Source organism: Taeniopygia guttata, chromosome 1, assembly GCF_048771995.1.
Source record: "Taeniopygia guttata chromosome 1, bTaeGut7.mat, whole genome shotgun sequence".
Taxonomy (NCBI): Eukaryota; Metazoa; Chordata; class Aves; order Passeriformes; family Estrildidae; genus Taeniopygia; species Taeniopygia guttata.
The window spans coordinates 90521333-90548274 of record NC_133024.1 but is presented as its reverse complement, the minus strand read 5'-3'; the positions used below and the strand labels follow the sequence as shown (position 1 = coordinate 90548274).

At 36.9% G+C, this 26942-nt stretch overlaps 1 protein-coding gene across 1 annotated transcript in view; it reads right to left on the bottom strand.

The window, feature by feature from the left end:
- The window catches only part of TUBGCP3 (tubulin gamma complex component 3), a 47877-nt gene that overhangs the window by 6588 nt on the left and 14347 nt on the right, over window positions 1-26942 (bottom strand). The window contains exons 4-15 of the mRNA XM_002190988.6: window positions 25885-25962; window positions 25109-25326; window positions 21435-21607; window positions 18630-18748; window positions 15607-15732; window positions 12066-12134; window positions 8381-8513; window positions 6901-7067; window positions 5968-6078; window positions 5463-5571; window positions 1506-1695; window positions 120-255 (exon numbers count right to left, since the gene is read on the bottom strand). Of these exons, the coding sequence (XP_002191024.1) occupies window positions 120-255; window positions 1506-1695; window positions 5463-5571; window positions 5968-6078; window positions 6901-7067; window positions 8381-8513; window positions 12066-12134; window positions 15607-15732; window positions 18630-18748; window positions 21435-21607; window positions 25109-25326; window positions 25885-25962 (1629 nt within the window). The remainder of the gene's footprint in view (window positions 1-119; window positions 256-1505; window positions 1696-5462; window positions 5572-5967; window positions 6079-6900; window positions 7068-8380; window positions 8514-12065; window positions 12135-15606; window positions 15733-18629; window positions 18749-21434; window positions 21608-25108; window positions 25327-25884; window positions 25963-26942) is intronic.

Genomic DNA, 26942 nt, shown 5'->3' with positions numbered 1-26942 from the left:
TATAAAGTGGAAGGACAGGGGGAAATGTATTCACATATGAAAATTTTGTTTCATATAGATGTCTGCATGTATACACACAAAGGCATCTTTCAGATCAGAGTCACCATGATGCAACAGACCTCCAGAAGGCGAACATCCAATCGCTTGAGGATCTCAGGATTATCAAACTGGGCATTCGTGGCCCTCACCGCCGTCTCCAGGATTCCAGTTAGATTATGCTGATATAAGGTTGTAGCTGGTCGTGCAAGCTCTGGCCTGGTGGTTATGAAACAGTCATAGCATATCACTAAAATACTCTGCAGCAGCAATTCAGTAGTAACTGCAACACACAGCAAGACCCTCATCTAACCGACATTCAAAACTATTATTCTTTCAGATTTAATCATAAAGATAATCAGTGAGCAAAATATTTGCACAGAGTATGAGCAGAGTATGTCTATTCATATGCAGCTACACTCCTGAATATTAGCATAAGGAGCAACTTAATCCTCATTTAATGCCATTAATTTGAAGTTACCGGGATTGCTAGTTTAGCTAGTCTGTAATTTTGAGTTGCATTCAGATCTTAAATGAGGAAGATTACATCATTAGTACATCAAACAATAATTTCACTTCAGATTTGAGAAACTTTCTGATAGCCATCTCAGGTCTCAGAAGTGCTGGCAGGAACACAGAAACACCCCCTCTACGTAACTTCAACTTTCCAAAGAGTTGCAACATGCAACTCTTGTAATATCTCTCTGTCCCTCAGGATCAGTATTGGAAAGCTTCTCACCCCTGCCTCAAATGTAATACTAACTCCACAAATCAACCTCACTCAGCTTCACATTATAAAGTGTGGTCATATACTGTTGATTTTGATTTACAAACAAGTTAATGAAAGCTTTATTACAAAGTCTGCCTTCTAGATCAAAGAAAAGCTTTGCAAGCCAATGCTTCTGATTGAAGAAGTTTCATCAGTAGCACCAGCACATAAAAGTGAACCTGCAAATACTCTTTAAAAACTGGATTCAGTAGTTGTGGGTGCACTCGAGTGCTTGAAACAGAAGCCAGTGAGGAACCAAATAGATTTTTAAAATTACATTGAAGGGTTTTGACACAATGCTTTAGACCAAACACCTCCAAAATACAGAGGCCTAATAATTCCAGTTGAGCTAATCAGTAACATCAAGAGCAGAATGTTTCTGCTTAAACTTGCTGACAGGACCAAGAGAAGTGCCAACATCCTCAAGGTTCTCACAGGGCCAACATAAAGGTTGTATTAGTACAACTTCTCAAGACTTTGTCAAATGGTACTGTATGTACTGCTTATCAAAAAGGAAGAACAAGTTTTAATCCTCAGGGTCAAAGAAATTAAATCCAAAATAGAATTTAAAAGTTATTATTCAAAAATTTAATTGAACAAGGTATTTAGGGGGTTCTCTTCAAAAAGCAAAACAGTTTCTGTGCTGATCTTGTACAGAATCATCAGAAATTCAACATAATTACCCTTCCTATTGTCTTACTTGAGCAAGTCCATTAAATGCCTGATGAAGTCTCCCTGACCAAGTAACAAGTAGCGCCTCATGGCCTGCATGTGTTCCAGCAAATTGTATTTCTTATTGAGGACATCCAGCAGGTATTTGCTGGTTTCAAAATAAGCTGCATCAATTTTCTCTTGAAATGCGTTTTCCAGATCTGTGAACAAATCAGCAGCTAAAAGAAAATAAAAATTGAAATTAAAATTAAATTAGTAGTTTTCAAAAACTGAAGCAAACAAGCTTTGGAGTTGAAACACACAAACAGAAAAGCTGCCATTTCTTCTGATCCACTGTGTTCTACATTTGCCATAGCCAAAGTGAAAGCAAGTCTAAAGCAGACTACACTTCAACAATATTACTTTTAATCCGTGCCCAGATTGTACTTGCCAGTAGAAGCTCATGTTATGTATATAAAAAGTTCAGGATTTTCAAGCTTGCTGAAATACTGCAGTTTACAAATCAAATAATTTATTGAGTTCTAAAAGCCCAGAAATAGGAAAAACCTTTGATGGGCAGAATCTAAATCAGAAGGCACTTTTAAGGATGTGGGGGAAAATAAATCAAAGAATCAGACAGTTAAAACACTCAAGAGAAGAGAGTTTCCATAGATAAGAGAATGAGAGAAAAGGGAATATGCTGGAGTTACCTGGGTGTCAGCCAGCAACCTGATATTTTCTCTCCATCTTTCATGCATGGTAGTTTGGGGACAGAAAGCAGGAAGCAGTAGAAAGTAGCAGGAAGCTGATTTTACTGTTTTCTACAACTACAAGCTCATCAAGAAAGGAACTCCAGTAAAACTGTTATGAGATAAGAACTGTGGCCTCTTCAGGCAACATGGAGCAATACTCCAAATACTGGATTGCCAACTACCATAAGATTCATACCTTCTTCAGCATTAAAGGATATACTCCCACTTTAACTACTCAATTAATAAAATACTCATGAATAGAAGAAATAAGCAGTGGCTCTAATAAAGAAGTCACTCTTTAAGAAGGGAAGCTTAAATGTCTGGTTCACTGACATCCCTGGAAGTTTCCAAACTATCATTCAGTAACCAGTGAAACTATAAGACACAAAAAGTGCAAGAGATGTCAAAAGAGATGACACTTTTATAATGCACTGCTGTGTTTAAAATCCCTAGACTAGAGAAATACTACTTAGTCAAGTAACACATATCAACCTTAGGGATTTGAGAATTAATATAGCCTGCCTTTCCTCAAGATGCTGTGAGCCTTACAGGCAAAACAAGAGATGGAACAAGCCAAGCCAGAGTTACTAGCTGATCCCTTCAGCCCCTAGACACAGAGGCTGGGCCTAGCACTGGCTCAAGGCACAAGCAAAGCCAGCAGGCAACTCTCTGACTTGTCTATGGCCAGCCCACTGTGTCAGGCACCTTGGTCCTGTCTCCACTCAGACAGGGATGAGTGTGTCTAAGCAGCAGCTCTCAGATACACAGACCAGTCTCAACTTCCTACTATTTCAAGCAGAAAAAGCAGCCTTTCCACGCTCCTTAGTACTGATTCTCTTGCCTTGAAGAAAATGACCTGGCCACAGCCCTTCACCTCCCACTGGAAAATCAACATCTGTAGCTGTAATGCACCACCTCTGCATACACACACAGCCCCCAGCACAGGCAAAATAGCATTCCTGTCTGACATGCAAAACTGCTAAAAAGGTTGTTTACATCAACAAACACAAGGCCTAGGCAAAAGTTTTGAAAACTGTGCAAAATGATCTCAGAACGTTGAAAAGCCAGAAGTGGCTAAAGAAAGACTAACAGCAGACTAAAAGCACTGGCAGGCAGGTCCATGAGCTGCTACTGAATATAGTGTGATTCCTGATCCAGAAGTTCCAAAACTACAGACAGCTACATGTCAGAGCTGAGGTCACTTTATCGGCCTTTTTTACTGTTCCTCTCTCCCAGGTGCTACAATTCCCTGCCAGGCAAGATGACCAACTTGTATACAGTTACATCAGACTTCTTGTTGTCATGTTCAGACAGTTTTCCACACCACAATTATTTCAGCATCAAAAGGAAACTGGGGAAAGATGATAGTAAAGGTCCTAAAGCAAATGAAAGAAATAAATAATACAGCCAAACCCATGAAATGCTCAGATTTAAAATTAGAAAAAACATCCAGAAATCAGGTTGGCATCCTAGCTTTCCATGATCTTAATAATAAGTAATTATCGAAAGGGACTTTCAGGATTATGTTAGATGGCACAAACAATCACAAAAGGAAGCATTTCCAACATCCCTGACATTTAATGTTCTTTCAGGATTAAATGGGTAAAATGCCTTAAACACAAATGCAGATTCATGCAGAATGAAAACAATGCAATAACGTGAGATATTTAGGCTGACAACTGTATGCTCAGCATGCCTTCAGCACACTGCAGACAGAGTAACATATTTCTAAAACTACACTTCTGTCTCCAACAGTTATTCTCAGATATTCTAAGATAATGTAGGTGTGTTTTGAAGCTCTCATCCCCCACATAATAGGAAAGATGTATTTGTGCTGATCTTCCATTCAATCAAGGAGCGAGAGAAACAAGTGCAAAATTAAAGAAATCTTGGAAAAGCATGGCCATAAATGCTGTATAAAGTAGTGATGGTAGTGCAGCCAAAGAATGTTTTTTTTCCTTTTTTCCAGGAGTAGCTGGCAAGATGATTGTTCAAACGCATTTACAGCCCTTATTCACTTAACCCTGACCCCTTCCTGCACTTTAGGCTTATCTTTGACTAAGCAAGCACTGAACACGGTACAAAAATCACATTATCAGAAGACATTCTTCCAGATATTTATCACTAGAACATTTTTCATGGAGGTACTCATGCCAGAAGTCTACACTATGAAGAGTTAATATTAAAACTAATCCAAGGTTATTTGAAGGTGAAAAAAACCCCAACAAATCTAAACCAAACAACCTCATATACCCAAGTTTTAAAGGTATATATAGGTAATATTATGTAATAAAATGTTAAGAAGTATGTTCTTTGAAAACAAGAATTTGACAGAAAAATATTTAGATTAGCATCAGAAAACTTATTCCAGTGAGCTGTATCTCAACAGTTAGACTTTATATCCTTGGTATATTAAACAAGTTATCAAAAGAAGTTACAATAGCAAAATACAACTTCCACCAGAAGGCAGCAATCTGTTCTTTCTCTGAGATGTAGCAGCATCTTACATATTCTTTGCTTAGTATTTTGACATTAAGTCTCCTTGGTTTAGATGTTTACTATTTGCTACCTTTCAACATAACAATGTTGAATTCATTGCAACAAATGATATAGAAGTTCCCATTCATTAAAACTGAGATCTATTCTAAATAAAACAAAAACATCTGAAGGAATTTAACAGTTAAGTTTTGGTTCCGTGTTCATCAACTGGCAATCTCATTTTTAAGTAATCTTCAAAAAGAATTTTACTAACCTTTCACATACTTATTTTTGACATATTAATATAGCACATTTACAGAACAGCTAGAAAGGCTTCTGTTCTTACTGCTTATTCTATTATTTACAACTGAGCATTTTTATTTTTCAACCACAAAATTAACTCAGTATAATGGAATTGTATGATGGAATATATTTGATGAGAAGTCAAACATACTAAATTCTTATTGCAGCACTCAAGAATATCCCTGCTCCCACCCCAGCTGAGGCAGCTAAAGGCAAACTGTTTTTTGAATGGTTTCATTCACAAATTAAGTACATTAACAATCATCCAGCAAACTTATCAAATTGAGAAAATTATATATATGCATCAACATACATCTTTTGTAAAAAACAAGTATCCATTAAATTATCTATACTTTAGGACAGATGGGATTTTTGTACTCCTTTCCATCCTACCATCCAGCTTACAGTCTAAACCACATATAGTAAGGGAGGTCACTTCAAAAGGGAGATACTGAACAATATTAATACTGTACCATCTTTTGAAGACTCTGTAGATTTTGCAACAGCAATCATCTTTGTGGACGGAGTTTGATCATGACAAACTTGATGCAAGAAATTTATGGATTTTCCTATTAAAAGAACCTGAACAAAACAGGATTTTTTAAAAAGTGACTTTCTTATAAGAAAAAAAAAAAAAAAAAATAAAGCAGCCATCCACAACCACCAGGACAACACGACATCTTGTAATCTTTCTGTGCTCTTAGTTTCACAACCCCTACCACAGCAATCCAGAATAGCAATGCTAATATGAAAATGTTTTAAACACAAACTTCTTTTCCCCCTACTTGAGATCTCCTCAAAGCTTATCAGTTAGAGAATAGAAAGGGAAAACAGTCCTACAGCCTTCATCAGCAAACAATTCTAAAATTCCTGAGAAGATTATTTTTTGTTAAATTTTGTCTTTATTTTCTCAATAGAAATCTAAGTAGTAGCACAGGGAAAAAAAAATCATCAGAAGATGAACTTTTTGATTCATACCTTTTTTGATTGCTCCATTGTAATAAAAGACGGGATCATTGATTTCCTCAAAGTGTATTTGTCATGCCACAACCGATCAGTTTTAACTGTAGGATCTGAAGCTACAAAAAACTGAAGATTGAAATAAATACTTAAATCAAAAGAATAATGTAATCTCTAACCTATCGTTTCACCTATTATTCCTCCTATTTTGACAGATGCAGAAAAAAAAAAGCACAAGAAAAGCAAAAAAACCCCAAAAAATTTGCAACTGATACGGTGATCAAATGTTACAGTCTCTCAACTCCACACAGGAGAATCCCTTCATGTGTAAAAAACTAAAACTACTTTATTAGTTTTGTTAAAGTGAAGTTTGGATGGATAATATCCTCATTTTTTAAACAATATAGCCATTTTCTGGACACAAACTTTTTTCACTGACTCCAAATACCATTTTTCCCAAGAATGGCTGATTGTTCAAAACTGTCTACTATATGAAGATTATAGTTTTCGGTACAACATCCAACAATAATTTCCAATATTAAGAACACTCTTTCCAGTGCACATGCAGAGGTTAGAGCTAACAAACTACATAAAATCCAAAAAAGACAAAACCTCATATCTGGGGAGCAACTGGGAAAAAAAAAGGGTATTTTACACTCCTAAAAAAAATTCATATACATTTTACACAATTCTGACCTTAAAGATCAGCTGTCACTGTCACTCATTTAAATTTTGACCAAAATAAGGACATTCCAAGAAAACAGACAGCATATTTGAATCTTGAGTAAAATTACTGAAGAAAGCGTTATTTCAGGTTGTCATTGTAAGTATTGCTTGCTCATGTCACACATTTTCATCACACTCTACTTTCCAATTTCTCCTCTAAGCTTTCCACAGATTATCACACCACAATGCAAAAAGATGAAGTATTTACTGTAGCATATACGTTACCTCATGGTATGTATCCTCCAGCTCTCCATCATAAATCCAGCGATAAAGGAAGTTCAGTACAGGATGGGATACTAGGCCAAGAATGTGCTGAACCAGAGATCTCATGTAGGGATCTCCTGTTTTAGTATAGGCATGAACTGCTGAGGCTAGTTCACCACCTTTTCTCCCTGTAAGAAGAAAGGGAAAGGAACAGAAACATATGAAGGAAAACTGTATGCACCCCATTTAAATTTAGCAGCCATTAATTTTAGCTACCTGTGCGTCACATTGAGCTTGCTAAACAGCAATTCTAAAATGTAGCAAAAGTACATCTTTTTTATTGCTAACAGGGAATTCCTAGGTTTTAAGGCATTAATTATTGATCTCACTAAAGCATTAAGCAGAGTTCTCTGTCTACTTTATGGCACCTTAGAGGAATGCAAAATTTGAGGCATCAGATCACACACAGAAGTTGATGTTACGCTTCCAGAGAAGCATTAAAGGAGCCTGAGAATGTTTTCCTTCTCTCCTGTACTTGACACTCAGCTATTCTGTGTGCATACAGGAACACAAACATGGTTTTCATGTTTCTTGATTATAGCTGCCCTCATAACCCCATTAGGGAATATCTCCTGTCATCTTGCAATTGAAAAGTAAGAGGCTGTCAAAAAAGAAAAAAAAGTTAAAAAATAGATTGAATATTTGATTTTGCTGCTATGCTCCACAGACTACTGCTTCCTTGCAGCAGAGGCCATGCAACTCAAAATGTTCAGAAATGTTTTAAAAGTAAAGCCCATTTAAAAAAAAATGCTACCAATTCCAATAATTAAGATAAAGCAAGTACTGTAGGCTTTTGGCTACAGATGCTTTTTCTAAAGAGAAAACCTAAAGGGCTACAATCTCATAAATCTGAAGTACCATCAGGGAGAAGCATCAGTTGCTGGTCAGCTTAGTCAGCTACTGGCCAAATTTCTGATCAATTCCAACATGATTCTCCCCAGCATCTTCTTGTGGATTGCCCCCAAAATCATAATATTTGCAGATTTGTAAAGTTTTGTTGTTTCACATGAGTCTGAAGACAAGTTACTAACAGCTCCTCTATGCCATCATATATAGAGAACTTGCATAATACTCATACATAGTGAAGAAACTAAGTCAACCATTTCATAACATATTAGTAGGGCTTTTTCAGTGTACCATTCTCTGAAAAATTATTAAGTAACTGAAAATAGCATAAAAAGTGCATGCTTAAAATTGAATTTTTGAGCACATTCTAGCTTTAAAAAGTAAGAAGTCTGAATGTAACAACACAGCACTATAATTTGTCATTTTTTTTTAAACTAAAAGAGGGAGAATCTGAACTACTTACTTGAAATTTTCTTGAAAAAAAAAGTCCAAACAAGCACTAATATTATTGATATCACTAATATCATCTCTAGTATGCACAAAAACTCAAAGTTACATAACATCCCCAGAAATATTAAATTAATGTTCAACAGACCTTGACAGTGATCAACAAGTGCTGCAAGGGTCTTTAACCTTATTTTGGGGTCGTATGTCCAGACTAGGAGACGACGAAGCGTTAAACTGCTCTCAAGTCCCAAATTGACACCCTGATCATCTTCCAGTTGTAACTGATAAAGTTAGAAACAGAAAGACATGTCAAAGAACTGAGGCAGAACTCAGGCTTCATAATTTGTTCCGAAGTCAGATTTTTACTAATACACTTGAAATACCTTGTGTTATGTATTCTCTCATCAAATCACTGGGCCAAAACCTGAGAGTCAATTTTTAGTAGAAACAGACTTGAGCACAGGTAAAAGAACAGAGACAAACATAAGCAATGAGGTAGACAAAGCACAAAGACCAAGAAAGTTAAAGACAGTAAGGTAATAGTCCTGAAAAGAGAGAAGAGAAAAGGAAGAGAGAAGAGATCCTGAAAGACAGACTCAAGAGTAAAGAAAAACATCTAAAGGATAGGCAGACTGTGGGAGGTAAACTTTTTATTACTGCACTTGTAGTTTATTTTAGCTCAATATGTGATAAATTCTGTTCAATGCCTTCCTTCAGAAGCCATCAGAACTTAAATTAGCCTTATAGTGAGACTAAGGAATTGCTACATTGAAAGAAAAACACCAAACTTTAAAAGCTACAGTAAGAAAACTCTATCATAATGTGACTATCATGAATCTTCCAACACCATGGAAAATAAAAGCTAAGTATTTGCATCCAAGGTGCAAATGCAACTCTTATACAAGTCTGATGGAATAAGCAGGATGAGAACACAAGAATACAGAAGCAAGTTCCTGAAGCAATTCAAGTAGGCAGTCTCAAAGAAAAGATTCTGTTTCTGGTATATTACAACCAACCCACTCTGTGCTTTCTCATCTAGTACCTTCTTTTAGCCAAATGCAACATGCTAGTTAAATTTAAGGCTAGTGTCATCCACAGTAAGTTCACCCTTAGAGCCAGTTAAATTAATTTGCTTCCAAATGCTCCTGGGTCCATGTCTGGGATTTTTCTTTGGTGTTTTTGGAAATCAGCAATGATAAGAGAGATACATGAGCCACTCTTTGACTTTAGGGAAGACATGGTACATCTTCATCATGGAACTGCATTTTTAACTGGGCTAACAATGTGAAAACAGCCTGCAAGAAAAGGAGCAGAGAAGCTTATAGAATAGTAGACAGTATGCTCAGGATTACTCACCTAGGGCAGAAATATGCGCAGGAGAAGCTCTGAACACATAATAAAACATTACAAAGAGTACAGAACGCTTTGACAAGATTCATGTTGTTCTATGCCTGTACTGCTCTCTAGAACTGCAGTTAACAGCTGGCAGCCTGTACAATTTCCTGAACCAAAGAATGTCACATACACTCAATTTCAAGTAAATTTTCTGTTTTCAAGAAGCTAAAAGGTACAAGTTTTTTGCCCATTCTGCAGTGTGACCTTCAACCTCTTCCACCTTTCAAGTCACAAAAGAATCTCTGCTCCACTGCTGGATCTCCCTCCTCTCTTTCATGTCTTTGGGAAGGAAAGTTGCCAGGAGCTTCTGAAAATCCAAACATAACATGACTCTGGGAACCCCTTCAGATAGGTGCTGAGGGACCTAGATTCCCCAGAAACTCCAGTCTCTGCTGCAGCAAAGCAATGCCAAGACTGCATTGACTGTTCCCTATGAAAATGCATTTAATCAACACGCTTAATGTACTCATGAACTCTAACACTGAAGATTAATCTGGCAAGGAGTGTGAAGAGCAACAATAAGAACACCAATAAAACTAAGACTGAGAAAAACGTGTGCCCAGCTACTGAATGATGCTACATGAGGAGTGACAAAAAATGGAAAATGCTGAGGTACTTAATGCCTTTTTTGCCTTGGTATTTCAGTAAGATTTGTTGCTGGGGTACCACACATCAAGATAAGAAAAGTCTGGAACAAGGAAGACTGAGTTCAGAAGGATCAGGCTAGGGTACACCAAACAAATAGGACATGCTTAAATCTATGGGACCTGATGGGATGCACCAACAAGCGTTGAGGGGAGCTGGCCAATGCCACTGCAAGGCCATTGTCCATTATTTCTGCAACACAGCAATTAGAGGAGGTTTCTGACAACCCTGAGAAAGCAAATGTCGTGCCTCTCTTCAGAAGAAGCCATAAAACTACACACCAGTGAGACTCACTTCATCCCTTGGGATAGCAACTAACACTGGAGAACCATTTCCAAATTCATGGAGGACAAAAAGCTTTCTCAGGAAAAAAAGACCAGGGGAAGGAGAAGGAAATAGGAATACTTGTGGTGATGGAATCTGTCTTCCTAATCAAGTGTTAAGCATCCTGAGGCCCTGTTTGCCAGGAGCAGCTGGACATCTGCCTGCTGAAGGAAAGAAGTGAATGAATTCCCTACTTTGCTTTGCTTGCACGCACAGCTTTTGCTTCTCCTTCTAAACTCACTAAATTGATTGACTTGTCTTTTTGTCTTCCTTCTGTTTTCTCCACATTCCTTAAGAGACGGGGGGAGCAAGAGGCTGGGTGGGTGCCTGGCTGCTGCCCAGGGTCAACCCACCACAAAAGCAAATGCAGTTTGAAAATAAATAACCCCAGAACTTTTGCTTTCTCCATACAGGCTTTCACTCCCACCCTACACATCTCTTCTTTTGCAAGGTTTGATGGGGCAGGAAAGGTAGACAAAACTGCATCTGAAAGTAGTCACTTATTTTCATGGTAAAGAAGTTTTAGAAGTTAGGAAAAAAAAAATCAAAGCATCAACAAACAAAGAGAGAAAACACGTTTTGGACAGAGCAAGAAGTAATTACAAAAGGAATAACTGGATAATAGCTAGGAAAACCAAGCAAAAACTATATATAACAAGCATTCCAAAAGTCAAGAACATTCAAGAACTGCGAGTTAAAAGGAACAGATGCTTTGAAAACATTAACAAAAGCCTATGACAAACTATAAAGATTTTATTGAAGTTAGAATTCTAAGAGGCAGTATAATTTAGCTTTAGGTCAATTCTCAGAATAAAATTTTCACCATTACAAGTAATGAGCCCCTTGAAAGCCCCTTTTAAAAAAAGGCAAGCAGAAGAATGTTTATTTTATTTTAGAGACAGCATCTAGATGCACATATCTACAAACATTTGCGGAAAAATGGCAAGATTATCAGCACTGACTTGGTCTATAGGTAAAATATTGAAACATCTGCAGAACAGATGTCTTTACTCTCAGAAAACAAAGTGATAAGAAAAATGTACCAACTGCCCCACACAGAAAGAAGTTGGAACTGTTATTACTAGCTGCTAAATCATGCACTGCTGGAAATATGAACTAGTTTTTTCTCCACTCAAGGATGTGTGACATTGTTTGGGATTTGAATGATAAAGATATTATGCAAGGTGAAACTGACAAAAAGGATGCAAAATAGGGACAGAGACTTAGAAATACACATTGTATTCTTGGCTTATGTAACACATCAAATACCAGTGAATTCTTAAGAGAAAAATATTCAAGGGCACATACATTTAAAGAGCAAGAAATGTACAGAGAATTGCGTTGACTGTCAACAGAAATTGCTGTACATCCTTTACATTCTACCAGAATAGGTAGGTATTATCTTTCTGGGAGATATTTAGATAACATAGAAAAAAATAGTGACGTTGAATATGTACCACTTAACTTACCTGAGAATGTAAAACAGACAGAAGTCGGTAGTATTCTTTAAGTTCCTGATGTAAGGCTGCACAAAAACTCTGTAAGAGAAAAAGAAAAAAAAAAAAAAAGAAAAAAAAAAGGAAAAGTAATTAGGAGAAAACTTTCTGATTTAATTCTATCATCACACTTCCAACCTAGTCAGAAATTTCCTGAAGGGAATCTTTTCACAAGTTGCAGCATAAAAGCCAATTCTTAGAGAAATGGCCAAAGTGTAAGTGCTTCCCTAGGAGCTGCATATACCTTTTCCAGGAATTTATACACATTACTAAGTGACCTTGATTCTTGCTACCTTAACTCTATCAACATATTAAACTACGACAAGTGCAACGCCTCAAGTAGATATATCATCTCAGTAATGGCAACAATTAGTACAGGGATGTACAAATTATAACATAACCCATTTGAAGATTTTTTAAAATAATCATGTAAGATGCAGTATGCAGTGAAGTAACAGAGTTTAAATTTCAGGAAGGCCTGCAACAAAAGAACACAAAAGTCAGGCAACTCTCATTATATTTACAGTATAGACTCTATGACATGAACAAGAAAACACAATGCTCAAAAAATTCTCCCAATAAGTGCTGCCAGATCAAGTACTCTAAAATCTTGACCTTTTATCAATTCACAGTTATATATGACTCTTCACTCAACAGGGAAGAAATGAACAACACAAAGTATATCTTCAGAAATCTGTAAAATGTGCAGAAGTTAATTCAGGCTGGAACTAAAGCAAAAACTCTTCTTTGCAAAACAGCAACTTTAGGTTGTTTAAAAACCAAGATAAATTTTAGAAACAATTCCTGAAACAATACTTGTTTAGTCATGAATATTTTCCACAGTTTAGGGCTTGGGGAAGGCCTTGCTTTAATTTTGTAATGGTCTTAACCTAACATACACACTAAAAAAATGTCTGCAACACATTTTTCAAAACAGAACTAAAAATATGGCTCATAAATTTGGGAGTAAGTGAAAAAAACTTTAAACGCCCCCAAAAAATGCCCAAAGTTTTTTATTTGTTTGGTTTCTTGGAAAAATACTCTCAGGCACACAAAAAAATTCTTCAGAACTTTCCAACCAATTCTCAGCTAATGAATTTGATGTCTATTTTGATGGATTTTTTAAAATGGGAAATTTCCCAGGATTTTCCCTTCAAGACCTTTAAAAATTACAGTCAAAAGAATTTGGAAAAAGGGAAACTTCATAGAAAGAACTCAAGAACTTAAAATATTTATTCACTAGAGTATGTAAAACGCAGAAATAATTTCTAGAAGCACAAAGAGAAAATAAATCTTCTTTCCTGCTAAGCAACTAAGAAGCCTAGAAAAAAAGAGTCATTAATCTTGCCATTGTATCTTTTTTAAGGAAAGAAGGTTCCTTTCTTCAACTCAATATTGTAAATTGCAAAGAAATTCGACATTCATTTTATTCCAGAGGATACTGAAGGGCAAAAAGAAATCCCTTTATGTGTAACTCCACTTTTCATTTCTTCTCACTTGCTTCTCCAGGAAATTTTTGAACCTATTAAAGTGACACTTGCCAAGATAGAGGGCAGAGCAGAGCCTCTAAGAAAACAATCAAAGGCACTGTTCTGCTCAAAAAGAACAGTAATCACCGACTTTAATGATTTAGTAGCCAAAAGGATTTAGACGCCAACTGGTCACAAATTTTTCAGAGAAGCTTTACAAATTAAAATTTACATCCAGTACCAATTCCCATATCACAAACCATAGACATTTGCTTCCCAAACTGTTACAGAAAAACTGGACATTACCCTAGAATTCTGATTTGGTCTGCTGCAAAAGAGAATTGAGGAAGGAAACAGAATTGCTTGTAGAAGAGAAAAAAATTAAAATACTCATTAACTCAACTGGATCTAAATGGGCAAAATGCCAAAGTACAAGCTAAAATATAGTTAACAGCCAATTATTCTTTTTATTTTCTGAGGATAAAGTAAAACCTTTGATATTAATCAGCAAAGGTAGGAAAATATAAAGTGTAATACATTGTTATGTCTACTTCTAATGTCAATACCTGACATTTTGTGTGGTAAAACCAGTCACCAGAGTAATAATAAAAGAGGTGACAGACACTTTATTCTACACCTGGTTTAAACAGGGGTTTACACAATCATCCTTTCAGAACATTAAGTGAAAGATGCTTTAGATCAATATACACTGTTGTGCTAAATTCCTTAATGCAGTGTGCAGCACCTGAAATTCTCAGCTATAAAAGCTATGACAAGCATGAAGGCATACTCTTTGTGCCCAGTACTGACAGCAAGAGCAGAATATAAGTTTTTATTTGTACACTTATGTCCTAGAAATATCGTAACTGCTTGCCTCAAGCAAAATGACCAGCATTAGAGCTATGCAGATTCAGGTAACTTAACTGCACAGCCTTCTGCACAGGATCTGAAACCTGCATACAGAAGCCAAGATACTGCACATTTAAATTCACAGAAGAATTAAAGTTCTCCCCTTTCTCTCCCTTTAAACTTGAAGATTAAAGCCAGAGACTGTAAAAATAATCACAAGCAGAAAGCTGCTAAAGAATAAAACTTCACCCAGATATAAGGGGGAGAGTCCAAAGAAAATGCATACACAGTAGCACTGCCATATAAAACATGGAAATCACCACTGGATCAGTAAAAAAATAATTATTTATATGTAACTAGAAGGGTTACTTAGAATAATAGACAGAATGGAACAGAATAAAACATTAGAAAAGTAGGAAGCACTACAGTGTCTCTACTGACCTCTTAAGAAAAATTAGATTGAAGGGAGAAGCACTTCAATTTCTTGGCAGATTAGGAAGGATGTTATGGCTAGAGGCAAGGATAACATTTCTGTCGACTCAGAAGGGATAATATCCAGTTTTACAGAGGGAGCAAGTGAGAGGAAACGGGAATGTCTTAGCAGTAAATGTGGTTTTGGGTATTACAGCAGCAGTGAAGTTACTGTAGACTATAAATCATGATGATGAAACCTATGAAAACAAAAATTAATATTCTTTTGATGCTGTATTCAAAAGAAAGGGCAGAAGATAATGGACTACTTGCATTTTATGTAAGCTAGTGTAGTACGAACACATGAACATCAACAATAGCTAACAAAAATGTTTCCTACACAGGTCACTAACAACTGAATTTGTGATTAATTACCTCAGGGATGACATCATCCCATTTCAGAAATGTTTTTGTTTATGACATACATGAATAATTTTAAAATACTGTTTTTTGTTTTTAAATGGAGATTAAGAAAAGGAATTTATGAGCGTTTCCAGCTACAAATTACAGGGGAAAATCTCTAAGACCAGAAAGGGCAAATGCCTTTTCCTTGCCTTCTGACTATGACCCATATCAAATGCTGCATCCACAAAAGGAGTAAATCAAATGATGAATGAGTCAAGCTCCAAAGTTTATGCATCATTTTAGCATTGCATTTACTCAGTAGTTTCTTAGCCAAACAAGAACAAATATTGTAGTTAAACTGTTTTATCCAGCTGACTCACCTGTCCCACCAGTCCAAATGCACGATCCAAACTCCTCTGGTCTGTATATTTTCTTATTTTGTTATGTAGCCACCCCAGCTCTGCAAGTCTACTTGTAGTATCTCGGAGAGATTTGGATAAGCTCACCTATAAAGTTAACAGAAACAAGTCTGTAATTAAGTCAAATCTGCCACACCAATACTCATTCCTTTCTTATAAAAAAGCCAGTTTCAGAAACAATTCCTTTTACATTCTAGAATACAGATACTACAAAAGAGCAGGTAAGCACATAATTAGCATTATATTTATACACACGTGGTTGAAAAGGCAGCAGCAACAAACTACTAGCAACTTTGAGACCTTCTCTTTTGGAAATATTAATGTAACAGCATTCATACACTCTTTTTACATTAGACAATTATGGATATAACAAAACAGTCTTCAGAAAAAATGAAAAAAATCTGCATTTTCATGTTGCAATATCAGACTGTATCCTATCCTGATAATCAGCAAGGCTGAAAATATGAGAGTTGTAGCAGAGGTGTTAATGACTGAAACTAATGAAAAAGCTTTGACAAAATAATCAGTAATTGCTACATGTGAAACCTTCAATAGAAAATAAATGACCCAATGCCTGACTAGACATCAGGAACACTAACTTGTGGAACCCAATTTCCAAGACTAAATCCAGATTTTATAAGTTATTTAATAGTATGTCCTGCTTGACTCTTCTAGTCTGTTTCTGGTATTCTTCTAGTATCTCACTCACCTTGCAAGCCTGCCTTAGTCCCAATACCCTATTTAGCTACCACTACTATTTTTATCTGAATCAGTACATCTGTCCCTCTAAATTACTAACAGATAAGACACTTCCTACTTGAGATTTTCTTCTTCCGCATTTCACCATATTATTCAGGAACACTATCATCAAGCGTTCAAAATGTCATTGAATAAAAAAACCCAATCTGACTGATAACAAAGACCACAAGACAGAGACTGCCTACAGCAACTGGGCCTATCCCACCTCTACACACAATTTTAACTTTGATAGCCAGCTGGAACAGTCAAAACCAAAGCAAAGAATTGTTCCAAGAAGTTAAGCTGCCAAAGAAGTAGAAATCAATTCCCTTCATTAAACCTTTTAGTTAACAGTAGAGGCATTCTCCAAGATAACAATTAGTGTCAGAGTGTGTTATCCACATCAGTGTGGGCTTGAAACAAGCTGCAGCATTTGGTTGTAAGACCACAGTTTGGTCCCTAGCCCTCTTGTTTACCCACAGAGGTACAGCTTTAACTTCTTGAACAACTTCTGTAGGGTAAACTCCAGCCCAAACAAGCATAATTGGACACAGAAACCCTGCCCACAGCTAAAACCAAAGAGATGACATAAGAACTATTTAAAATTCTGCAAGTACAGAGTACTTGGCAAACATTGAGCACAACACACATCCGCTGGAATTAAATGAAGAACAAGCAAAATTGGCTTGTGTTATTACATTTGTTTGTCTTAGATCAAATCAGAAGCTGCTATCTTATACAGTGCTGAATGTGACCACCAGACCTAATATTAACACTAAGATTAGGAAACATTTCAGCAAGAATAGCACCTTAGAATGTGTTTATTTCTGGAAAAAAAAAACCCAACCACCCAGACTGTGTACAATGAGATTGTCATCTGAGGGAGAACTACATGCTTTGACTACTATTTTGCCTAATGTGCAGTCAATACAGATAGAGGAGATATGATCTTGGTCAGCTCTGGTGGGTCAGATAATCTCATTTTCACCGGGTCTGGGAACTCAGACCAAGTACAAGTAAGGAAGAATGGAAGATAACTGACTTCACAAAAATAACCGAAGACAGTTCTCAGGCAAAGATTATTCAGCTGGCTTGTGGTCAGTAATTAAATTCCCTGAATTACAAGTTCCAAGTAAAACAGCTTCTGACCTCAAACCAGCCTATTGGATACGAAAGCTATACAGAAAACTAATGAAACCCATTGCCAATTTTGTAGTCACTAAGTTTTCTTCACATTCCTCTCAAAAAATATATTATGCTACCCTTCTTTTTCCATATTTAAACTCTTATATGGAATATAATTTACTCAGTGAAGGTGCTGAGGAATTGCAAACTTTGCATCATCTACAGGTGGACGTTTATTAAGAATCTGTTAATTAATAAGATTTAACAGTGTTTCCATTTATCCCTCCATTAAGCAGTTGTAAATGTCATTGTAAAGTAATGGTGAACAGCTACAACATTTCACTTTTTGCTACTATTATGAAGCAAAAAAAAGGAAATCAGCTCAGGTATCAACATTAAGACCTGTCCTCCATGCTCTTGGAACAAGAAATGTCCCAAAAGTAATTTCCCCACCATTTAAAGACTATGTAATATTGTCATAGTGAAGTTTTTAATATAAGTAAAAGTTGGCATAGTATCTCACCACCTTAAAGCAAAGTCTCTCAGGCATCTATTCTATTCTTTTGTCCCCCATTTGATGTCTTCATTCCAATTCACATCTAACCTTTCTTCTGTTCTACCACCAGTCCTTTCTTTTCTAGGTCATCTGCATCTAGCCACTTATAACTGTAACCAAGCCCATTACATCAAGTGGCTAGCATCCATTCCATATCTCAAGCTATTTAATTTAATAATAATGCAATAAAATGCCTACATCTGTTTTATGTTAATTCTTATACACTGGAAAGTTAACAGAAGTCCTCAAAGCTGTAACTTACGATTCCTTCTACTTGATTAAAAGTTGGGAGGCTACTTACATCTTGTGAAATGCTACATTTTCTTTCTTACATCTAATCTACCCAAGTGATTTTCAACTACTACTGTTGAAACTACTCTGTTGTAGTAACATAAGAACCCCCAAAAACAAAACAAACAAAACCAGCACAAAATAAAACAAAACAGCTGGTAGAGGGAATATAGACATGTAATAATATTTTAACTTTTTTTACATGTTTCTCATGGCTATTTTTCCTCTATATACTTCTCTGCTTACATATGAAATACAAGTCAGCATACAGTACCTTTCCCTCCACTTTATAGCAATTTTCAGAATTGCACATTTTGATGTTTTTGCCATCTATTCCCTGGAAGACATATAAAACATCTCTTACAAGATTTGCTTCCGTTATTTCAACAGAACCTAAAAAAGAAAAAAACCAAAAACAAGTGTTTAGATTTGTTCAGACAATACATTTTGATTACAACTTTGAAGAGCTATTTAGATGCATAGCCAAAAAACCCCAAAACTATAAAACCTATGCTGTGATTGTAACAGGTAAAGAACTATTTTAGGTCCTCTTAGTCTGACAGGAAAGCCCAAGATAACATTAAAGGCAGGTAAAGGCAACCTGTGGTTCTCTCAGAGCAGTCAGTTTGTATGGCACAGGGCATGTCCTATTTTAACTGACACGTTGGCCAGTTCCTAAATTTGTTATCTCTTCTGATACACTAGTGCAAGTTCGGAGGCAAGCACCACAGTAACTTTATCTTTCTTCAAACAGTTGAAGCTGTTAAATAGACTTACAGAATAACCTCTTCTACGAGGTAAAAGAACAGTTAATCCAGAAAGAAGAACTGCTTGTTTCATAATGGCTTTCAATTACATATGCCACTGCTCAGTGAGAAAACTGATCAAACCAGACTGCATAACAGCCATGGAGCTAGAAAATAATTAAGTGTAAAGTTTGCTTCTGCTTCTTATATCTAGTCAGAGGTTAGACTGTGTTAGAGATGTAAGGTATTTATGAATTTAAAGGAAACATAAGATCAAAAGAGGCATTGTGTAGGCCATTGAAACTATCCCCACCTTTTCTGGGCAAACCGTCACCACTTGCTTTTGTAAATTCATTTAGGATTTCACAAACTAAACATTCTTAACAACAACTAACCAGAAATTGAGATGCTACAACATGCTTCTCTCAATTTAGACAGTGCTCTTACTCTTGTCAGTTTGCCCCAACAATCCACTTTCCCAGAAATAAAAAAGAAAAATTAAATTCTACTCTTATTTCAGTATAAGTAGTCTTCACTTTAAGATCCCATTTAAAATTCAGTCTCCTCCCCATAACAATAAGATGTGCATGACTGTAGGTTGTCCTCTTTAGGAACTTGTAGTGAAATGGTGAAAGATTCAAGTGCACATTTCTTTAACTGATAAATAATACAAGTATTAACATCAGCCATACAATGTGCCTTTTTATATTCTGTGTATGGATGTAATAAATAGTAAGAAAATTTCAAAATAAAAGCAAGATTCAGGAGAAAAAAATTACAGGAATTTAATATTCATAGAAATGTATCATCTTGACAACAGACTTCTATATTCTGAATGCAGTCCTACTTTTATTTCTACACCAGCAAGTGACTACATTTAAGACAACTGTCAGTCCTTATATCCATCCCACACAAGAACCAAAGTCACAGCTGCTGGCTGACTCAACAGTAGAAGTACTGCTTTTTATAGCAATCACTATAATAAATTAAGAGGCAGTGCTAGATTTTATATGTTTTTCTATTTCTTTTTTCTATGCTTTTTTCTACTCAGTTTTCTACTTTTCCTTTTTTTTTCTATTTTCGTATATATTAAATTTACCACATATATAAAACACATATTCATATTACATAGATACACACATCTTGCATATAACAATCTTGTTAATTAGGTTCTAAATGCCAAATATTGCCCTCAGATACAACAGTACAACTATGATCTATAAGCCACTGCTTTGCACACTGCTACTCAAAGATGCAGAGGCTGGCAGACAGGCTATATTTTAGTTCCTTAATATCCACACTTACTTGTATGGAAGTAAAAAAAAACCACCACAAACAAAAGTCTGTATCTCTTATCTTCCTTTGTCAGAGAATAACGGTGCTATGGGATGACAACATCTGCCATGAGCTCACTTATTCAGAACTTACTTCCTTTTACAGTAAGAGTTGCCACAGAGATCACCTGTTAAAGAATTCCTTCTTAGTTGCACTTGTGTAAATTCAGAATAGATCTAGACATCAGCTTCAAGTTTACAGGCACTTAATCATGGACATAAATCAGCAATATTAGGAATTTAGGAAGAAATTCTTTACTGTGAGGGCTGATGAGGCACTGGAACAGATTGCCAGAGAAGCTGGAGTATTAGTATTTGTAAATACACATCCCTGGAAGTGTTCAAGAATAGGCTGGATGGCTCTCTGAGCAACCTGGTCTAGTGGAAGGTGTCCCTGACCACAGCAGGAGAGTTGGAACAAGATGATCTTTAACTCAAACCATTCTGTGATTTCATGAGTCTATATTTATATATTTTTATTTTATTGACAATATTTTATGTCATTTGTTCTAAATACAACTACTGTAAACAGTATGCTAATCTAAAGAAAAACAGGTTTAAGAGCTCTGTATTCCAGTTCACATTTCCAAGCTCCGAAAGACACAGAACCACAAACAGATGAGTATTTCAAAACGTTATGTTTACTCAGCTCTCTTTCTGACTCTAAAAACAGTAGCATCTTCTGATCATCGCTCACATGTCACAATCACTTAGCTATGACAAACACTGGAATGAACTCAGTCTTTTAAGAGGACCAGATCACAATCCAACTAACCAGTGCAAAAAAAAATTGATAACCAGCCAAAGAGACTGTGGCCAAATACACTAGTCTTGCCTATTTGCTTCTATTAAGCACATATATCCTTCTATTAAGCATATTCCAGAAAAACACTGTTCAAAAAATCAACATGCCATGATTCCAAAATAATTTAAAAGATAATGGAGGATATAGATAACAACCATCAAAAACATTCTCTCAACAAATATATCTTTGCTCACCACTTGTATCCCCTTCTCGCCTAGACCTTGGCACACCACGAGAGACAGCATTTGGAAAGCCTTTTGAGGTAGTGCTTTGTAAGGAAGGCTGGCCTGCAGTTAAAGTCCATGCAAGACGTGAACCTAGCTGCTGACGGAGGCAATCTCCAACACCCGGAGCTTGATAGGATTGTCTAAAAGGATAAAAGGAAGAAGCACCTTTAAAAACTTTCATTCTATACCCATCACATGGTGCGGAGTGATGTGCGGAGTGATGCAAATTCCGAAAGATGCCCCAAGATTTTTGTAGATGTTTTGTTGGAGGGATGGGGGTAGTGGTGGTTTAATTAATAAACCTTAGAAAAAGGTAGAGAACACAAAAGCAATTCATTTTTTTCCTGCAAGCCTACACTTGCAAAAAAAACCCCAACCTGTAGAAAAGAGAAGTTTAAGTTTGACATACATGATTTCATATCAAAGATTAACTTTGATGAAACGTGCAACTATACTGAAATAGGTTAAAAGTTAAGGTGCTATAAAAACAATAAACATAATCATAATAGAAAAAACTAAACATTTAGGTTTTGTTATTAGCCAAAGTGTAACTACGCATGTCAAAGAACTATAGGAAAATAGAGAAAGATATGAAAGTTCACTTTCCAGCTACTCTGCTCTTTCAGATAGTTTGTAACAAGTGCCTGAAGATGTAACCAAGGAGGGATGATCCAGGAAAGTTCCAATTTCACTTCCTTTCAAACTTGTCAACTTGATTCACAAAGGAAGTCTTAGCTGTGAGAAAAATGTCACATTGGCCAAGCTCCAGTTATCCAGGACCTCCCTGGTTAGCCAGCAGTGATTAAATGATGGACAGCATCTTGGTGAGCTCTTCCACCAGCTCCCTCACCACTCTAGGACAAATCCCACCCAGTCCCACACATTTGTGAGCATCTAAGTGGGTCAGCAGGTCAGTAACTTCTCCCTCCTAAATTACAGTGGGTCCATTCTGCTCCCTGTCTACATCTACCAGCTCAGGAGGCCACCTATCCTGAGAACAACCAGTCTCAGTGCTAAGACTGAGCTCTGCTGTGTTTAGCATTAGTAAGGCCTGAGAGCACAACACTGAATTTTGGTTGTTCAGAGAGGAACGTAAGTCTAGAAAGAAGAAAAACAGGTACAAAGAGAAGTTCAGGAGGAATGAAGCTCACAAAAAGCTTTAATTTGGGTAGCTCAGCTCACAGACTACAGGACTAAAGAGCACAGTGAAATTGCAATAAAATGGAACGGTATGAGCAGGTCAGCACAAGAAGATGTCAGAAAGAGGGTAGGTTCTGCCAGTATTTTTAAGCAAGCATATAAAAGAAATAACCTCACTGACATATCTTTCTATATTGTATCAGGATTATACAATGATTGAGGCTAGAAGTGACCTCTGGAAATCACCTCATACAAGCCTTCTGATCAAAGCAGATCAATAGAGAAGCTTAGCTGGTACATTGCTCAAATCATATTTTTCATATTTTCAAACAGGGAGACTACACAACCTCTCTGGGCAACCCATTTCAGTGTTTCACAATATGCCCCCACCCTCAAACACACATCCCCATCTTAATGCTAAAGTTTGGTTTTTTTTTTCCCTTTTGATTAACTGTGATTCACAACTCATATTTTGCCAGTTACCACTTGTTCTTTCCCTGACCCAAAGCAGTCTAGCTCAGTCTTCTTATGCCCCTTGTCATACCATTACACAGGTAAGATCCCATAACTTTTCTTCTCCAGGCTGAACAACTCCAGGTCTCTCACTCAGCTTCAACCCCTCAATGGTTTTGGGCTTCCTTCTCCAGACTCCTCCTTCCAGCTTACCTATATCTTTTCTTTGTACTAGAACTGGACCAGCGTTTCAGATGTGCCCTCATCGGTACTGAGCAGTGAGAAGTTTTATTTGCCTCACCCTCCAGGTGATGTCCTTCATAACACAACCCTGAAGGCTCTTAGCCTTCTTCATACATTGCACACTCATGTTCAACTTGGTGTCTACCAGGAATCCCAGGACACTTTTTGCAAAGCTGCTTTGCAATCACTCAGCATACAGTATGTACTGGTGCATGGATTTATTCCTTCCCAAGAACAGGACTTGGAACTTCAGCAGGCTCCTGTAAGCCTGTTTCTGGAGCCCACTGAGCTCTCTCTGAGAAGAAGGTTAATGACCTCCTTTAACAACCACTCCTCCCGGCTTTGTATCATCTGCAAAGTTGCCAAAGATTCACTCTGCCATCAGATGGGATGAAGGATGCAGCTTCTGGTTAAACCATTAGGGACTGGGTTCCAACTGGACTTTGTGCAACTGATTATAATCCTTTTGAGTCTAGCGGGTTCAGTTCACCTCATCTAGTCCATATTTTATTAAGTCTGTTAACAAGGCTGTCACAGGTAGATAACATTAAAAGTCTTAATAAGCAACAATTACTGCTTTCCCTTGTTCATCAAGTCAGTCATGTCATCACAGAAGGCTGTAAGACTGGTCAAGTATGCCTTTCTGAAATCTGTGTTGACTACTCCTAGTACCCCCGCTTCTTGTACATCACATGTCTGGACACACTTTCCAGAGCAACAAAGACTTTCCCAAGGGTCTCAGTGTCCTGAGCTGACTTTACCAGCACAAAGGCAAAGCAAGCATCAAGTACCTCAACTTTTTATGTATCTACCACCTAAGTCCATGTCCCTTGAACCAGAGCCCATGTTTACTCTAGCTTTCCTTTACTGCTCATGTAGTTGCAGAAATATCTGCCGTTTCCCTTCATGGACCTTGACAGATGAAGCTCTAGGTCAGTTTAGCATTTTATTGCAGTCACTCTGCTCTTGGATGCGCCTTTGCATGAGGCCCTGCTTTTATCTTTTGTACACTTTTTTATATCTGAGTTTTGTCAGAAACAACTTGTTTCTCCATGCAGCCCTCCTGCCACTTTTAATTCCTCCTTGCCCATTTCTTTCTTAAGCTTGCAGGAGGGGATCCTTGAGTATCAACCAATGTTCTAGTCCAGCATTGAACCAGATGAGTATTGTAGCTCTCTTCAAATAGAATTATCCTATTCTGTTCTTTCCTTAATCCCTTTTTCCTCCAGGGCAGCCTGGCAGCCTCTCAGGAGAGCTTTCCGAGAAGATCCCAGAAGAGCCCCAAGTCTCCTACCCTGAAGTCCAGGGATGAAATACTGCTTTTTACCATGCTTCCACTTCCAGAATCCTGAACTACATAATCTTATCACTACTGCAGTACTTGTATTTGTAAAGCCTATTAATAACAATAAAATCCACTTCTGTCAGTACTAATCAATTCCATGATATGAATTTAGTAACTCATGTCAAATACACTCAACTAAAAAAATATGTTTTCAACTCAAAAGAAAAAGCTTTAGTCCTTCCTGAAAGTGCATCTTGTGATTGCGTGTTTGTTTCACAACTCTTGGGGGTGGGAAGGATAATCAGGAGACAAGAAGATAGTGATTAAAAATGGACACATTTGGACAGCCATTTATGGCTTTATATGGTCATATGCCAGCACTTGATATTCTGAACTGTTCAGCTCAGGAACTCTGTTTCTCTGCACCTAAAGTGGAATACCCAATGGCATACAAAAGCAGAGAGTGGAGGAAAGAAAAAATGCAAGTCTTCTCCAAACCCATCTGTAAGGTGAAATTTACCCTGGAATGAGTGACTGTGGAGTAGGAGTTGGCCCATTTAGGGCATACAGGCTGATGCTGCTGATCCCACTGCTCCCCATGCTGCAGGAACTCTGGGCAGACTGAGCACTGCGGTCTTGGTAATTCAGTGGAAGTGTCTGAGGCCTGGCATAGTAATAAGGGGTTGAGTGAGCATCCCGTGGCAATGCTTGAGCAAAAAGCGTGGCATAACTTGACACCTGAGAAAAGGATTTGAAAAGAGAGAAATAATTAAAAATTGCTTTAAGCCACATCTTCAGTTAATAGGAGTGCAATATCAAGAACACAAGAAATATCTGAAGACCATGTTTATGAAGAGAAAAATTTCTTGATGCAATTATCATGACAAAACAGTGCCTTGCAGTGAGCAGCAGTATTCTAGCAATACAATTTATTTTTACCTGCTAATTGTCATTAGGAATAGCTGCAAAAAGCACTTTGGTGTCAGCAGTGCTGTAACTGCATTTTGCTTTCCTTACTCCATTTAAAAGTCATTATCACATGAGCAGACATCACCCCACCAAGCAGACTCAACCTCAGTGCCACGTGTTGGATAGCTCATATTTTTACATTTATGTAGCATAAGAAAACTACACCAAATATTACAGATACTTAACAAGTGCGTTCTTCCTTTCAGCCTCACACACAGATATCATGAAAATAACCTTGTTAAGCCTTGATAAGGATTCTTGAAGACATCTAAAATAAGTGACACACATTTACTATTTCTCAGAAGCAACAAAAGCCTCCTCACCTACCTTGTTAGACTGTTTACGTGGATCTTCACTAAGGCTAAGCAGGAGGTAGAGTATTGACCATTTGTTTTTCAAAATGCCCTTCAAAGAAAGATGAAGGCAAACATAAATAAGTTCAACTCTTGATAAGAACAAAATTCTTCTTAATTATCCAACTTCCTAATACATGTGCATATAAATAAACTTTCCAGAGAAATAAGACTAACTCAGAGCCACATTCTTGAATAAACTGGGAATGTGCAGTGCAGCCTCTGTATTGCTAATTTAATGATTTTTTCCACTGTATTCAAATTATGAATTCTCACCTGCTCTGAGATCAGCAAGCAGGCTCAATTTAAAATTCATAGCTACTAAGAATGAGGTTTATACAGAGTTGAACTGTTACAAGCATTCCCACACACTCTCACCACTTCAAACATCTCAGATGCAGCCATTAATTTAACCTAAATGTGAAAAAGGAAAAATCTTTGTTAAGTTTTAAGCAAGGAACTGTATTTTCTCCTTTTTCCCCTCCACTCTCCTTTACAGGGAGGCCTCCAAAGTGAGGGTTTTGATTTCTATTACTTTAAAGACCATTTAACAGAGCTACCAAAATTTTAATAACTTAAGATAGAGACACTGTTAATATGAAACTTAAGGAATACACAATAGTCTTTAGCAAACAGACAAACACAGACTTTTAGAATAAGACTGTCTGCAGTTTAAGATCTCAGCAGAAAGCTGTCCAACATCAGCTAAAGCCAAGCTGCAGAGTACTTTAAAATGAAAGCAAATACTAAAATGATTTATTTTAAATATGCATGTTCCTAGATATGTTACTCCATAGTTTTGTGATACTAACACTTGCACCTGAATTTACCAGGGGCATAGAACCTTACAATGGACATTAAGCTGAGTCAAAGAAACTTACACAAATTCCCTGACAATACTGATCAGCAATACCAAGCAATGCTGAATATAAAGCAAACTTGAGTCCTATCAAGATTCAACACAGACTCCATCCCTGATGGAGTCTGTGAAACAACAAGATTTACCAAAGCTCTACATTTTTATATAGAAGG